The sequence below is a fragment of the Miscanthus floridulus genome, chromosome 4 (assembly GCF_019320115.1).
Source record: "Miscanthus floridulus cultivar M001 chromosome 4, ASM1932011v1, whole genome shotgun sequence".
NCBI classification, from domain to species: Eukaryota; Viridiplantae; Streptophyta; class Magnoliopsida; order Poales; family Poaceae; genus Miscanthus; species Miscanthus floridulus.
This window is the reverse complement of record NC_089583.1, coordinates 121,736,679-121,753,625: the sequence shown is the minus strand read 5'-3', so window position 1 is coordinate 121,753,625 and position 16,947 is coordinate 121,736,679. Positions and strand designations below refer to the sequence as shown.

The following is a 16,947-nucleotide window of genomic DNA, read 5'->3' as shown; positions in this document are numbered from 1 at the left end:
ATTTTGAGCATATGCTTCTTCGATAAAGAGGAATCAGACGATTTAAGTGGAGTTTTTTTTTAACGTATCAATAAGCGATGATCCTCACATTACAAATGTGATGCTCTAACCTCTGAGCTAAGTGGCCTTACATAACAAAAATAGTGTAACAAATAAAAATATATATATCTTGAATCTGGTATTCAAGAGTTGAACCAGGATTTCTAAATGGATAGGATAGGGTATTTCTATATGTGATAGATAATGTAAATGCAAAATTTTGTCTTCTAAAAAGGGAAATATTGAATGAATAGATTGTATTTTTTTGAAACTTTGGTATTTCTTTTTCTTCTGGACAAGATAGTTTCCCTAGCGAGAGTGGGATTTCTACAACAATCCCAAACCCTTCGGATAGAATCTAAGAATAAAACTCAGAATAAAAAAATTTGCGGAGATCAAACAATTGATCTTGGTTAGGATAATTAACCGAATTAATCAAAAAAATATGCTAATACATTCGAATAATTAAACGTTTCACAAGTATTGAACTAAATCTCTTGTTATTACAACAACAAAAATTCACAGGTTCGGAACCATTTAATCCACAGTCATCCTAATTTTCTTCTATTTCTGTATCCATATAGAACTTTCTTATCATTTCTTGTTTTTGGTCTCACATAATCCAGGAAGGGTATAAACTAAAATCCAGTAAAATTTCACCTATAAAAGGAAGACTATTGTTCCTTAGTAATGTATAGGAAGAAAGGGTCAGCTTATCCATTGAGCCGAGGAAACAGTAATAAAAAGAATCATTCTGAGCAAGTTCATAAAAAGCGACCCACTTTTTCATCGGTTCTGGGGGAAGACCAAAGATCTTGGGCGACCGGTCCGCCAGAAAAACTCAAAAGAGAAAGAAGTCTCGTTAATTTCTTCATGCTCGTTCCAAGTTCGAAGTACCGTTTGATATAAATGTCCATATAGCGCGAGGCACGGCGGCCCAGCATGAAGCCCGCATTTTTTGTCCAGCCCAAACACGGCACGCCCCGATGGTCGGCGGGTCCGGCCCGGCCTAGCCCGAGGGAGCAGGGCGTGCCTGGGCTGCTGCTCAGGCCCGTGAGCTGGCATGGCCCGGCCCGACCATCACAGGCAGGCATGGTGGCGGCCTAGTAAAAGCAGTGTTGTGCCCTCAACCCCTAACCCTAACTTCAATCCCTTCCCACCTGCGCCGCACTCTCTCACGCCCGGCTCCCCTCCCTCCCCGTGCCGCACTCACAAAGTCGCGAGCCGTGATCGTCGCCCGCTCCCCACTCGCAGCCCCAGCCGCTTCCCACTCTAAGCTTGGGCAAGCACCGCGCCACCTCCGCCTCCACTAGTTTCGACGCCGGTGGGTGCCGCGCCTTCCGCCTCCACCAAACCCGACTACCACAAGGCCTAAGCTTCGACAGCGCATGGGAGCAGAGCGTGGCGGTGGCTCCCCTTGTGCCTCGGCGAGCACGTGTAGGTCGCGCCTATGTGTGGCCGCGCGGAGGCTCTGTCTCTGACTCCGTCACAGCACTATGACCGTGGTAGTAGCCCCATCCTCGCTTCCCAATCTCTGTCTTAGCTCCTCCCTGCCTTGTCCATGCGGCCACTTGCTCGGGCTAGGGGCTAGCCCAGCCTGCTAAGATTGTCATGCTTATCGGGCGGGCCCAGTTCCGAAAATCGACCCATAGGGCCATGCCTGGGCCGATGGCTAGGCACGAAGCCCTCTCTGGCACGGCCCGGGAGGCATGATGTGCCCTGACTGACCCGACCCCCAGCGGGTCGTGCCTGGCATGGGCCCGTGCCAGGCTGAGCAGGGCCGGCCCGATGGACATCTATAATGTTTGGCCAAAGAAAAAGCCGCTTCCTGACATGATTGCCTCTTTATATAGATAGATATAGGATTGACGGGGCCCGCACAAGCGGTGGAGCATATGGTTTAATTCAATGCAAAGCGAAGAACCTTACTAGGGCTTGACATGCCGCAAATCCTCTTGAAAGAGAGGGGTGCCCTCGGGAACGTGGACACAGGTGGTGCATGGTTGTCATCCGCTCGTGCCATAAGGTGTTGGGGTAAGTCTCGCAACGAGCGCAACCCTCATGTTTTTCGAATTGTTTGTTGAAACAGACAAAGTAAGAGAAAACCTCTGAAGGAATTTCCATATTGACCTTGGATATAAGAGTTCCGAATCGAATCTCTTTAGAAAGAAGATCTCTTATCTCATGGTAGCCTACTCGTGTCCCCTTATGAAACTTTCGTTACTAGGTTAGTGAAAGGACCTAGGATGTCGTCTAGAGGGGGGTGAATAGGTGTTTCTGAAAATTAACACCTTTAAATGCGGAAACGATTAGTAAAGAGAGTTTCCAAAATGAAAACTCCAAATTAAGTGTAGTACCACCCCTCATAAGTTAGCCACAGAGTAAACAAGGTATAAAGAATATATATAGAAGTTACAACCCCGCAATACAAAGTTAGAACAGAGAATGAATATATTCAGCACAGGCGGAAAATACCAGACGTGTTCGGTAGGTATACCGGACTGTGTCCGGTATGGACGTATTCTGTAGAACAGCCTGACACAATGATCAATACTGGACGTGTCCGATAGCTATACCAGACGTGTCCAGTATACACAGTTTTAGTGGAAGGGCCCTAAACTTGCTTCTTTCGATTTCTAACTTCAAATCAAATTGCAGGTACCTACTAGATATGACAATATACACAGATAACCTGCACAAGATTAAGAGCAACACAAATATTGAATGAAATGCGAATTGAGACACGATATTTGTTTTATCGAAGTTCGGACTCGTTCGAGTCCTACTCTCCGTTGAGGGGGCTGCGGGCGACCCAGCGAAGGTCAGCCCTAGAGGATACCACGAAGGTCACTCTAGTCGGAGTCTTTTCCAACTCATTTTCCTCCTTCCACTAGTTGATTCCGAGGCGGCGGAATCGACCGTTACAAATTTTCTAAGACACACCACAATCTCTCCGGGCGCTCTCCAGCGACGCATAACCGTCTAGGACCAAAGAGTCTAAGAGTAATAAATGTGAATCACGAAATAGACAATATGCACAAGTGCTCAAGTGGTGGCTTGCTCTCTTTTTCAAATTCTCCCTTAACCCACAAATGGATTTTGCTATTTGGATCACACACTCACTAAGAGAGGATTTGGGAGAGTTGGCAAGTAACTGAGTTGAAGTTTGTGAGTTGTCGGAACTCCCGACTCATACCGGAACTCCCGACCGTCGGAACTCCCGACTCTCAAGGCATTTGAAAACTAGTTGTTGGCCTCTAGTTGTCCATACCAGACACGTCCGGTATGACCACCACAGTGAACTCTCCAAGTTAGTTAAAGCGTGAGACGTTGGAACTCCCGACCATTGCTGAAACTCTCGACCGTCGAAACTCTCGACCGTCGGTACTCCCGACGAACCAACCCGAGAACAACAATTTTACCATTGCTGGGCAAATACCGGACACGTCTGATATGAATACTAGACACATCCGGTATTGCCAGATCAGCAAGAAATCAGTTAGCTCTTTTGTCTCTCAAATACTCAAAACTCACATGGGGTGGCTTGAGCACTTATGAAATATTATCTATCAACATGATGCATCCCTCTTAATAGTACGGCATACATATTAAACTCAAGATTAAAGGAAAAACGAATTTATACCGCTTGAGTTGACCTCTTTTGAATTAATGCCGTCTCTTTCAATCTTCATCAAGTAAGGGTGCCAACATGTTGATATTGATCTTGTCACTTGAGCATAGCCATCTTGAGCACATGACTTGATTATATTCATCAAATATGAATAACTCCAAATGCATCAAGTCACTTCAAACACTTTGTCCAACATAGATTTGATCCTCCACATCAACATGACTATGTAGCTTGATTAGTACCTCAACTAAATGCAAGTACTCCCTTCTTTACCCTAGCTAGGTTCTTCGGCCGCCAAGCCGTCGCTTGCCCTTCACCTTTGCTTAGTACCTCGAAGCCTTTCCTTGCTATCTTCACCATCTCAAGCCATCAAGTCACATCTTGTGTTGAATCAACCATTCATTTGTATTGTTATCTTTTTTTATTTCAATTTAGCAAGCTTCAAATATGAGACCATTCCATATGCAATCCCTCATGTCTCATTAATTAATTCTTACGAGCTTGCTTTCACATAGAATATGGAAATTCCACAATAAATAAGCCTTTGCATGAATTCTATTTGCATTGTTGTATACAACAACACATCATTTTGACTTTCATTAAGTACCTGTGAGATAACCTATTACCTATCCACACTTAGCAAATGGGTTAGATCTTTAATCACGTTGTCATTCAACCATCCAAAACTCACTAAAGGGCTAGATGCACTTTCAGTTAGCCATACACTTCACATGTTTCTAGCGATTCACATGACATCATCAAATGATACAAGTCTTGGATAAGAATCTACAACGCACTAGAATGCCCTTGTTTACGATTCTTTACTGCGACAGCATCTAGAATCTGTTTCGCTCAAACCAAAAGCAAGGAGCGCTTACTTTAGCCTTTGTTTCTTTTGTGATATGTCTTCCTTAAGGACTCATCCAATGTACCCCCCACTTCCCTTCTTTTTTATTTCCCTTTTATTTAGATATGATATAGACCTAATTCTTATACAAAGAAAACTCTTTCGCTTCACTGTGTCTCACTTTCTCTAGAATCTCTAGAAAAAGGAATTGCTCTACCCTTTATTTAATGATAGTCAGAGACTATTCTTTTACTACCCGTCACAAACTTTTATGTTCGGTGCAATACTCACATTGTAACTTACGAACAAGAATTGCTCTATCAATCACCATCTACTTTAGATATATCTTCTGAAACTTTTTTCAAATCCAAACCCCTCCTTTGTGGCTCTCTATGGTACCTTTGGAACCGCAACCTGCTCTATTTTTTCTATATTTTTTTTAGTTCCGCTCAACCAAAGTTGTATTTTTTAGAGTTGGTCTTCCATTGTGGAGTATGTGCACCTGTTTGATATGTAGCTCTATTTTAACTCTAGGAATTAGTGGTCTCGGTGGGAATGGCAATTTATAACCTTGGGATGTTGTATGTTAGTTGTTTTGATATATTTTAGTTTTTGTGAGTGAATTTTAACTATGTTAAAAATTGTTTGCAACTTTGTATTGTAATACAAACAAACAACATATATTTGCATCTTTTTGGCATGTAAAACTCATAAGTACTCATATAGACATATCTACCATTTACGAGGGAAGAAAAAACATTTCAACATATTTTTTTGAATCAGCTCTTATCACAAATACATGTGTAGTGTAGCACAAAATAGTACATGTGAGAATCCTTTAACAATGTGAACTGACTAGATGCCCTTAGGGCCCGTTTGGATGATGTAATATAAACCGTGGTATCAAGAAAATATGGTTTAACATATAAAATCATGATTTAGAAAAAAAAATGTGAGTAGAGTTTATAAAACTCCAAAAAGAGTAAGTTTTTTACAAAACCATGGTTTTAGAGAGTATGGGATTGTTTGTATCTAAACATCCAGCAACTTTTCAAAACCAAAGTATTTTGCAAAGCTATAGCATTGATCTAATATTCTAAAAGTACTTTGCAAAACCACTATTTTAGGTAGTATTAGGCCTACGTTAAAATGACCATTCCGAGTTCTCGGGCCTACAAGTCATAATATTTCTTAATAACTGTAGTATTTTATCCAATATGTCAAAAAATACTTTGCAATGTTGTGGGGCTCGCAGCAGTTTGACAAGCTCGACGAAGAGCAAGCAACGCCGTTAGATTTGATGGAAAAAAGGATTTAATCTCCTACATAAATAGTTGTATTATTTGCTCCATTCTCTCTTATATATTGCTCATGGCTACAATCTACAAAAGCCAGTTCATCCTCCAGGAGGAGCATGGGGTGGAAATTCTGAAGACTACACTTTCGCCACCAAATGGCAAACCCATGTGATTGGATCGAGCTTAGTTGTTGGGCTTACTTTCTTCAGTGTTTGCAGCATGTGCGCTGTGTCAGTGGCCTTGGTAGGAATTTATATGGCCTTGGTTTGAAGCGATGACATGGTAGTTATTTCCTTTAAGATGGCGTTTATGTGTGTTGGTTTGTGGCCGCCTTTCAGATTGACGGTTGCACTAAAACTACTTTGTAATTTCATTGCTTTAATTAAGTAAAATGAAGTTTAGGACTCACGACTCGCGTCATGGGAAAAGTTTTATATAATTTTTTTTATCAATATTGATGATGAAAGATAAAAATCGATTACTGAAACTTGAAGGAAAGGAGCTAGGACCAGCACCTCGTCAACTTCCATAGATTGCAGGTGTGTTATTAAAACGTACAGTTTATGGTCATCTTTTAGACTGTAGGTGTTATTAAAATGTACAGTTTGCACGGTCATTTAGAAAAAAATATGGCTTGGAGATTTATGCAACCATCGCATCATCTGTTCCAATATATCTTTGAATTAAACCACATACCATGGCTAGACAGACATTGTTCAAAACTTGGTCTCATGTTTAATTAAAAATGTGGTGGCTTTGGATTGAAAACATTGTTTCATATTAGAGATTTGGATTGAAAATGTGTGGCCAATAATAAGAGTGAGATCCAAACCAAGGAGAGTAAAGTGCGGTCGGACAAAAAAATTGAGAAATTTTCGATGCATTGCAACAACTTCACGACGGGCAATAATGTAGAAGACTTCCGAGAGTTGAGAGGACAGAAATTAAAATACAGAAAGTTTAGTACAATAAGTTAATGAACTTTCCATATATTACATGTTAGGGCTGAAGTTAATACACTCCTACTAGTAGGTCGCATGTTCTTCAGTATTGAATTCACAAAACCCCCGATGGGTTCACCATACATGATAAAACTTCAGTTATCCTCATAGCTCAAGTGGAATTCTTTAAGAGTTATCCTGATTACTTCAGCTAGACCTCAAATCACACCTCAAACCCTCAAAACTCCAACAGCGGCTGCTCTGTCAGGTGGGGGCAAAATGTCCAAATGGCAGGGGATCACAGCAAGGTCTCGACTACAACCGAGATTGCTTGTGGTCCTCCTCGCTCAAGAAGAGAGAGAGCAAGGTCATTTTCATGCCAACTCCTAAGTCCAGCTGCTATCTTCTTTAGCGTCTCCAGCTTTATGTCCCGCAACCATGATGGAACAAACTTCACCACCAGGAACATAAATTGCGACACATACGCTTTCCAGGTACCCGGGTCACAGCCCAGAAGAATGTGTCCGTCCAATACACCAGCTATGAAATCCATGTGGTTTCTCACCACCCGTGGCCGCCTCCAGAGGAAAGACAATTTCATGACAGGATCAGTCCTATCCGCTCCCCAAAGCAGGCTACCACTGTAGAAGAGCATGTTGGCCATGGCATAACCTTGGAGTGTGCTAGAAACTGGCCCAGGTTCTTTCAAACTCTGTTCTCTGGCTGATAGCAGCAGTGTTGGCAGTGTTTCCTCATACAACACCTGGACCACAAGTGGTCCACCTGCTATGCACAGGAGACCTCCACCAAGCAACGCGACCTGATGCGCCATGGATGCTGCACAAGATAGTGGTGTCCGGCCTGATTTCAACTGCGGAGGCCCATTGAAAGACCATCCATTTGCAAGTTTGTGAGCCCACTCAATAACTTGCTTGAGGATCACTTCACTAATGAAGAAAGTGTCATGGAAAGTTCGACATGTTCTCAAGTAGATGAAACCAGGTGCCATTGGGAGCCTAAGACCTTGATTCGTGATCGAGTCCCCTAGTAAAGCCCCAACTCCACGGTTTGCAATTATGTCAGAACCACTGGGTGAAGACTGCAGAAAGGACAAGAAGCAACTTTGGATGAGCTGCGCAACTGCATCTTTGTCTCTGCCAAATGGAGAAAGCATACAAGAGAGGATGATGAAGTCATGCCATCTTCGCACTTTCTGTGTCCACAATGCCCCAATAATGGGCATGCTTGGCCAGGAACTCCCCCCTGCACAGTTCTCTAGTGCCTGTCCAATGACCCCTTGAATGTACTCCAAACTCCTATCTAGCTTAAATGTAATCGTCAAGCTGACAAGTGCAGCCATAGGTAAAGGAAGCATTGGCGGCACACCACCTGAAAGAATATAATATGCTTTATATGACAACATAAGTGGAATAAAGGTATTTGGCATATCGATGGCGAAGCCTGACAATAAATGTGACTAAGGTAACTAAGTTGATGTGCAAGAACAGAATGCAGAACATACGCGGATAGCAGCTGTTAATCTGAACACCAGCAGATGCAAGAATTTCCTTTACTTCAGCTTCAATGGAATGAAGAGAAGCACCGGGACTAGGCCATTCAATTCCATTCATTGGAACAGGTTTCCAGATTCCTCGTGTAATTTCTGCTGAGAAGTAGCTTACAATTGCAGCAAGAGAAGCAGGCAAAAAGTCCACGAGATCCCTTAAGCCTGCAGTACGGTAACATTAGCAAATAAAATGATGCTGAGAGCTACCAACATACAATATGGGGAATCAACTCACTTGTAGTCAAGTCTCGGCTGGAAAGCCGCCCATGAGCACATGCTGTCAGAACAGCTTCAAGAACAAAAGGAACAGCTTCTAAAAATTCCCAAGCAGGAACAGCAGGCCTTTGGCAAGAATCATCCGATGCACTTACAGAGGAACCACTGACACCACTACTAGAAATGGATGAAAGATTACTAGATACCCCACTTTTATTCATTTTTCGGCAAATCACATTCAAAATTTTGTTCGCGACTTGATGGACAGGGTTTTTGTTGCAAAAACCAGAAAGTGTAGAGGCGATGCAAGCTTGATTCTGGAAATACCAAGCCCTTAGCTTGGGGAAAGAATCAATATAAATCGGCTGAGCAGGAACCTCATTGACTGAGCCCATATTGTTGTAAGAATCCCTATTAGGGGCAGATGAATTTGAGAACTCAATGCGATTATTGCGCATCAACAACAGATAGTCCAGAGTCAGTTCCAGCTTTACTGAGCCTCCACGACCAGCAAGACAATACTCTTGAGGAGGTCTATAAAACTTCCACAAGCGAAGAAGGCAAAGAAATGCACAAGAGAAGACCGAATAAACAGATGTTTCATCAAGAATGGTAGACTTGTGATTAGGTGGCGGTGCTATTGACCCAAAAGCCTCACATAGTGGCATTAAAGCCACAGCAACATCTGGAACCTGTATCACATAAAGATTTTCTTAAATTCAGGAACAGCAATCAGTGCAGCCATGTTAAATAATTCTGTGCCCAATTAATAAAATGTTTTACATTTGTGACATAGTAATATTAGAACACACATAACACAACTACTACTTGCAGGATACCTAAATAAATGGTCCAAAGCACAAAGAATTGCATACTGCACTTATTGGTCAATGAGGTTAGGGCAGTCATCGAATGTTAGTGAAGCAAGTGAAAGTTGTTACAGTCAGATACAGTTCCAACTTCTACTAGTAAATATGACAAGTTAACAAGGGGTTGCAAAACTATAGTACAGGTCCTTTAAACTGTTGTTGTACTTGTACAGGGAACAACATGCCTTAAGCCATGACTGAAAGTACTGTTGGCTGATTTGTTGTGAGAGAAAAATACTGTTCGTTGGCTGAAAAAGTACGGCTTATAAGCCAAGCGAACAGGGCGCTAAAAGCCAAACTGAAAAAGAACACGGCACACTGGGAAACACAAAATTGCATGTGGAGAACAATTGTAAAGAACATAGTTCTTAAGGCGGTAAGGCGAGGCGCGACGAGCCACCCCCTTCCAGACGCCTAGGCGCTTAAGGCGCGAGGCGAGGCGACGCCATACAAACATCTTAATATATATATTGCGACTAGAATTTAGAAGCTAACTATACCTTAATAGTTAGAATTTAGAAGCAAATCCTACCTTAATAGTTGGCTGCAGAGCAGAGAAGAGCCAAGCAGTCAACCGAATAGCAATCTAGCACAGGAAGGAGCGCATCTATCCAGGTCTTAACAATCCAGCACGAGCACAGGAAGCAGAGCAAAGGAAGCAGGGGAGGAAGCAGAGGAAGCAGGGGACTAGGGGGGAAACGTACCTACGCGCAGGAGGCTGTGGAGAAGTCCAGAGCAGAGAAGGGGTCACGAATGAGGCGGAAGTCAGGGACGCGGCGCCGTCATGGATGTAGCAGAAGTCGCGGATGCAGCGGAAGCTGCGACCGGAAGCGAGCAGGGCACGCGACGGGATGGAGGAGGTAGACGCCGCCGCCGCCGCCGGATTCCAGGTGGACCTCCACCCTCTTCTCTTTCCCTCTCTCCTCCTTTCCCTCTCGACGGCGGGGACTCCAAGATTGCGAGGCCTCTTTCCTTTTCCCCCGCGCAGAAGGATATTCGCCGCTTCGCGCGCACTCTCCCGCGCTTGTTTCCCCTCGCGCGCAACTCTCTCGCGCTTGTTTCCCTCCCGCGCGCGCATCAGCTCTCCGTTTCCCGCCCGCGCGCGCGCGCATCTGCTCTCGTGCGGCGTCCAGGCAGACGCCCAATCTCGCTTAGGCGACGCCTTCCGACGCAAGGCGACGACATACGACCTTCGGTCGTGGCGAGCCCGACGCCCAGCTTCAAAAATCGCCTGGACACCAAGTCGTCGCCTAGGCGACGCCTTAATAACTATGGTAAAGAAACACTGATCTATTGACATTCTAAGTCTCTAACGATGTGATGAAACTTTTCTCCTTGATGTCAATGAAACAAATAAGAAACGTTTTTGAGGGACAAAGCAAAGCACACATCTAGTAGTGAGGATCTGTTCTGAATAGAAATATGCAAAAGCATTCACCTAGTTTAATATTCCAATAACAGATTGACAAATAAATAGCATAACCAAGTTATATTGCAATTATCATTACCATTCCATACAACGAAAGAATGTGGATGGCGTCACCATAAGACACACCGAGTAAGATTTCATTTAACGCAGACATATGAGCAAGGTAGTGGCTCATGCTCCCAGGAGTTGAAGTTGAGGAATCTGAGGGTAAAGAAGCTGATAATAGCTTGACCACCATACCGACCACATGTTCCTGACACATGTGCATGAGCATATAGCCATAAATGTTATAAAAAAAAGGCATACAACATTGTAGCAAGTGTGTCTGTAAGATTTTCTACAGTTTTTAGGTAACTAGCTGTGTCCCCAAAATGTTGGTATATGACAACATGTCAATGCCCTACGTCCCTACATTACTGATGATTTTTGGGACTATTCTCACATGCATTTGACTAACAAACGATAGTGAACTTTCAGCTATGCTAATAGTTTAAGATTTGAATTTCCCTAAGTTCCATTAAAAAACATTATGAAGTAAATAAATAGTGGAAGTGCCCTTTTTGTGAGTATGAAAAAGGAAATCAAATGCACAACCCCACATTGTCAAATGGATTCACCTAAAAAATAATGAACTTTGTTACAGAAGAATCAAAAAAATCCAGTCAGCTATATGTTGACAATATGGAATGTCTTCAGTCTTCACACAGTAAGGTGTACAACAGTAAATCAAGGTACCTGAATATTCCAGCCACGAACAAGTGATGCGCCACAAAGAATCTTTGCAGCAGCTGTTTTTTCTTCTTCTGAACCATTTGTTGCTATACTGTATAATTTGTCCAATTCCGCAACACTGAAGAAACAAACAGATTACACATCAGCGCAGGATAATCATGATGGTAGCAGTAGAGAACAAAAAAAAATGTATAATTTGTCCAACTCCGAAACACTGAAGTCTGAAGAAACAAACAGATTTCAAAACAAGGCAGGAACATGGTGGTGTTAGCTAGAGATGACAATGGGGACTCGATCCTCGATTCCCCGCGGGCAATTCCCTTATAAGAGGACGGGTGTGGTTGCAAATGTTGCCCCACGGGAACCAAATGGAGGAAAATTGATCCCCCTCGGGTCTAACGGGGGCAGAGATGATCCACTGTCCCTCGTCCTCGATTCCCCACGGGGCCTCGAGTAGCTAGGTCCAGTGCTGTTCATATGCGCAAATTGCTTAGAGGCCCGGCTGGCCCAACACAGCAGCTGGAGAAACACATATAAAATCTGTAACCCTAACCAGGCAGCCTTATCCAATCCATTCCACTCTGCGTCCCACAGCCAGTCACTCCACCTCCATCGCCTGGCCACAGCTGCAAGGACTACCGCAGCCGTGGTGGCCGGTGGCACCACTTTCTGTAGCCCATACCAGCAATCCGGTTGCATTCATCCACAGTTCCACTATCTCCATCTCCACTCTGGCATCTGCAGCTGCTAGGCATTGAGGACAACATGCACGGGTGCTGTGCTGCCAGTAGGGGCCAGGGCACCTGGCAAGCATGCACGGGAGTGGAGATGGAGACAGATTGATTCTGTGGATGAGTGGAGTCCCAGGAGTGGAAAGTCATCTCTACTTCTAGCAGTGGAGAGCAAAAGGAAAAAAAGGTACAAACAAAGGAACAAGACATCAAGCAGAGTTGACTTAAAATATAAAGAACCAGGGTAGCTAGTAGTCCCAGGAGCCTAATTTAGATCGCACGCTATATGGATGCTTCTATTTTGCTCTCATTTCAAAATTCTGCACGAGAGCAAATGATGTAATATAGCACACTAAAGTAGTAAATTATTAGCTGAAAAGAAGTCTTAAGAGCAAACCAGTCATGATTGGCCATTAGAATTTATACACCAATTTACACACCTTGAAGCAGGAGTTGCGACCAGAGCATCAATAAGGGGTCCTGAAAGTCGAGACCCTTTCATAAAGTTTAACCAGGGGGATTCTTGGGGCAAGGCTGTATCTTTTAAAGTCCCAGATGGTACAACATAACCAGGCCATAAGTAAGCAGATGCATCAATCAACTTTCTCGAGATACAGGCTTCGATAATAAGATGGAGCATGTTCCCAGCTGAAAAAAATGGTCAAGTAAAAGTAAGAAAAAAGGATAGAATGATGAAGGGTTAAAAATGCATTTATTATGAGCAACAGAATACTTAAGCGATAAGGACATAAAAATGTTCCGAGCATAGCTAACAAGCGATATGATAACAAAGATTGGTTATCATGGGGACTCAACTAGCGGAGGCCCATGGAATGCCTTCAGCAAGAAACAGATAGTGAAACTTCACACCCCCTCAAGAGGGAATTAGAAATGATAAAACCAAGGACTTATGTGTGTCTCACCCAGCATAGCCTCTGCTTTCTTTCTAATGTGATAAGTATTAACTAATTGGTAGGATATGAAGAGTACAAGTACCAGCTTTCATGGAAGAGTCAGTCTGGTCCATCAAGCTAGAGTTGCCAACCCCAGTCTTATAGTTGGCCTTAAATATTGCCGCTTTTGAGGCTGCAGCATTAGCTGCATTCACCACTGATGAAGGTGGGACAAGAAGTCCTGAATACTGGATCAGATCCTGGAGAGACGATATAAGCCCTTGTCTTTGTGGAAGAATTTTGTTTCCTTCAGCTCCAAGCATATCACTTTCTTCTTGAAGAATCTCGGCAACTGCTAATGGTATAAGAGATAACAACATGCACAGCCTTGCATCTAGATGAGGAATCGGTCCTTCAAGAGGTTCTCTAGCCTAGTTATAACACTTTGCAAGTGAGAAAGCCACATGGATGTAAATACTACAATTCATAATTATCATGGAAAGGTCTATTTACCCGTTGTACAAGACGAAGGGCGGAAATCCAAAGAGCTTTAAATGTTTCCTGCCAGCTTGCTTCATTAAGCACTTGCATTGTCTTGGTCATTTCTGAATAAAAGGAACACAATATTTCGTAACAACATCAAGTCACTCTTGCAAGAACTGAATAATTTGATTGCAAACACGCAGATCATTTTCGTCTACATAGTTGGACCGACATGTAAACTTGCCTTATAGTCATCTAAAATGAGAGTCAGGGAGTACCTTTTATAATCCCGATAGCTGATATAAGACTTAGATGCCTCCCATCAATTGCATTTTCCACATATATGTCAAATATTATCCAGCAGGCGGGCCTCCCAGCTCCAGTAAGTTGGCCCAGAAGGGAGCCACCGGATCCCATATTACCAAGAACACCCAGAATGCGTTTGTTATTTGGTTGATAGTCTGTTTTGCAAACTCTCCAGATATTTATTAACAAGTCATTAATTTTGTGTCCAGAAGGCAGTAGAGTCTCCAAGGACACCTTGTGTGCTTCAATAGAACTCAACCTCTGGCGTAGAGAACTGAACTTTTCAGGCCTAACCTAGAAAAAAATCCTCGTTAGCACAATTGTAATGCTGATTATTAGCAACAGAAAAAATACAAAACGAGTAGGGATGTACGTTTTGAAAGTTTTTGTGCAAGGTCATGGCAATAAGGATGGAAGGTTTAGGTAACGAAACCTACTACTATATTATTGACAGCTACCAGAGAAGTTGATTGCTATTCAAGTAACTGTTTGGAAATCGAATATATATATATATATATATATATTGGGGGAAAAAGTTCTAGAAATCTATCTCTCCTTTGAACAATATATTACTACATAAACTTACTGCTTAAGCCTATTACTATCCCTATATGTACTGCAGAAAAGCTGTAAAGAATATTTTTTCATATATGGTACCTAACATGTTTCCGAAGTGCATTGCTTGAGTGCATGACAAGAAGGGAAATACTTAAATCATGGATATAACATCTTCATGGTCAACATATTAATAGGGTGGGCACACTTAAAACACCTTGTATCTTGTTGCATGTGAAATGCTGGGCTAACGTTCTGTAACTAATTTCACCCTTAGTTGCAACCAGTCGAAGTTAAACCTATCCAAAGGGTAATACATAGACGATCTCGTGAGAAAGGGTATGAGAAAACATACATGTTCAGGAATATCAAGCGCAGAAATGATTGAATCTTTCTATCAGCAGCCATCATATGCAACACGTCCAAAGCCATGAGAGTGTTCTTCCGGCGTAACTGTTCGCGATGCTCATTTTGGTTCTCAGTAGATCCCCTTTTAACATCTAAGTCCATAGGTTGTGGCCCATCAGTGGCATATACACTCTCTTGCCCCTCTGCCATCGCAGATGGAAAGCCACAATCCTCGAGTATGCTATCAATCAGTTTATTGACAACAGCCAACACAAACATAATGACAACATGTCCAAACTCCGTTCCAGAAAATCCATAAACCTTTGATAGTTGCAAAGCTTCAGCAATGGACTTCCCTATCCTGGGAAGTACAATAGTTACCTATGAGCAACTTCCAGTAGTGTATAGTACTATAGTGTACCACAGTTTAACGGTGAATAATAGATTCTGAGTATACTGAAAAGATGAAATCAGAAAACTTGAAGAGGAAAAAAAAGGCAGCAAAAAAGTTCATGAGGGGGGAAACCCATATCATGACATTACAGAATGTATTAGGTATCCACAGATGAGCATAAATCTTGGCATAAGTATAAAACAAGAATAAAAAAAGTGTTAACATAGAGCATCACCATTGAACCCCAATCTTAAACATGTAGCTTGACCTCATAAGTCATAAGGCTATGTATTGTAATTTAATTGTACACTCCTGTTCAAAGTTTTAGATGCATATCAATCGAATTGAGAGCATAACAGGAAAATCTGAAAGAAAACTAGATATACTGTGTATGGAATGTTAGCACTGAGTGGTGCAATTCAAGTTTCAAACATCCAGCTTGCCAGGAACGCTTCTACCTTTGATATGTGGCACAAAATCTATAGAATGTTGCACGCAATACATGAGGGATTATATCTAAACAGTAGAAAAATACTGACACAAGACACCAGATGCTATGACTAAATCACACCTAGTGGTAGCACATTTCCTAGTTGATGAGGTCTTACTTGTCACGATTAGGCCCAGCCTCCATAGACAGCAACGACGACGTGACGTGACACTTGAGGAGCTCCAGGTAGAGCCGATACGCCTCAGGCTGCGCTCGCCGCTGCGGCAGCACCCTATGTGACAAAACCACCGCTAGATCAGTTACTCACACCCCACAGAGACGTGACCGAAGAGCACACAAACGGGCACCGATTCCAGCACGCGAGGGGGCCCCGGAGGGCGGGCGCACCTAGGGGTGAGGAGCGCGAGGACATGGAGCGGGCAGAGGAGGCGGGAGGCCACGGCCTGGCCCAGGAGCTTCCAGAGCGAGGGCGAGTTGTGCGCGAAGCAGAGGTTGGAGACGAGGATCCCGGCCAGGTCGGCGCTGGGGAGGGGCCCCGCGCCCTCCCCGGCGATGACGCGGGACAGCTCCACCGCCCGCAGCAGCGGCGGGTCCCCGCGCGCCTCCGACGCCTTCACCGCCGCCATCACCCGCCGCTCCAGGTCCGCGGGGACCAGCCCCGCCGCCGCCGCCGCCGTCGCCACGGTGGCGTCCTCGCCGAGGGTTTGGGTTTGGATTTTGCGTGCGGGCGGCTCGAATTTTTTTTTCTTCTCTCTCTGTTCCGGTCTCCCCCTCTCTGGACTGCGATGCGACGGACACTGGGTTCGTGTGAAAAGGGGAGGGAGCTGAGAGGCGGAGGGTACAGTGCGGGAGACATCTGGGCCGTTGGATCCTCGCCGATCGCCTTCGGTCGCGATCGTGGGAGATCAATTGACTTTGCTGCTAACGCGCAGCGCTCACTGATAGGTGGGGCCGGCATCAAGGACAAGCGTCGGATGACCCTGAACTCTCCGCAATGATTCGATGGACTCGCTCCTAGTCCTAGGAATACACTCCTAGCCAGTAGTAGTTGAGCTTTGCACCCGCACATCTTCGGGAAACGTGACGCATCCAAATGCGTCGCCGTTATTGCAGTGTTGGGCTTCTTTTTTCAACCGGCGGGTAAACCGGTCGTTGGTTGATTGGTTCACTGGTTAACTAGTTTCTTTGGCTTGCAACTCTGCACTAGAAACGTCTCA

At 43.8% G+C, this 16,947-nt stretch overlaps 1 protein-coding gene across 1 annotated transcript; it reads right to left on the bottom strand.

Annotated features, from left to right (window-relative positions):
- Nucleotides 1-6,679: 6,679 nt before the first annotated feature.
- Nucleotides 6,680-16,495, bottom strand: LOC136550591 (mediator of RNA polymerase II transcription subunit 33A-like). Its single transcript, XM_066542207.1, has 12 exons — nt 16,118-16,495; nt 15,888-16,001; nt 14,893-15,246; nt 13,955-14,271; nt 13,707-13,798; nt 13,297-13,624; nt 12,741-12,948; nt 11,573-11,687; nt 10,917-11,090; nt 8,559-9,231; nt 8,279-8,485; nt 6,680-8,145 (listed from the first exon to the last, which is right to left on the bottom strand). The coding sequence occupies exons 1-12, from the start codon at nt 16,354-16,356 to the stop codon at nt 7,055-7,057; spliced, it is 3,912 nt and encodes a 1,303-aa protein (XP_066398304.1). The 5' UTR covers nt 16,357-16,495; the 3' UTR covers nt 6,680-7,054.
- Nucleotides 16,496-16,947: the final 452 nt, after the last annotated feature.

What these genes read in the sequence shown, in the direction of transcription:
- LOC136550591 (XM_066542207.1), bottom strand. Translation starts at nt 16,356, where the DNA reads ATGGCGGCGGTGAAGGCGTCGGAGGCGCGCGGGGACCCGCCGCTGCTG. An exon ending in CTCGCGCTCCTCACCCCTAG is followed by an intron (nt 16,002 to 16,117) that starts GTGCGCCCGCCC and finishes TTTGTCACATAG; the next exon opens with GGTGCTGCCGCAGCGGCGAG. An exon ending in AGCTATCGGGATTATAAAAG is followed by an intron (nt 13,799 to 13,954) that starts GTACTCCCTGAC and finishes CCTTTTATTCAG; the next exon opens with AAATGACCAAGACAATGCAA.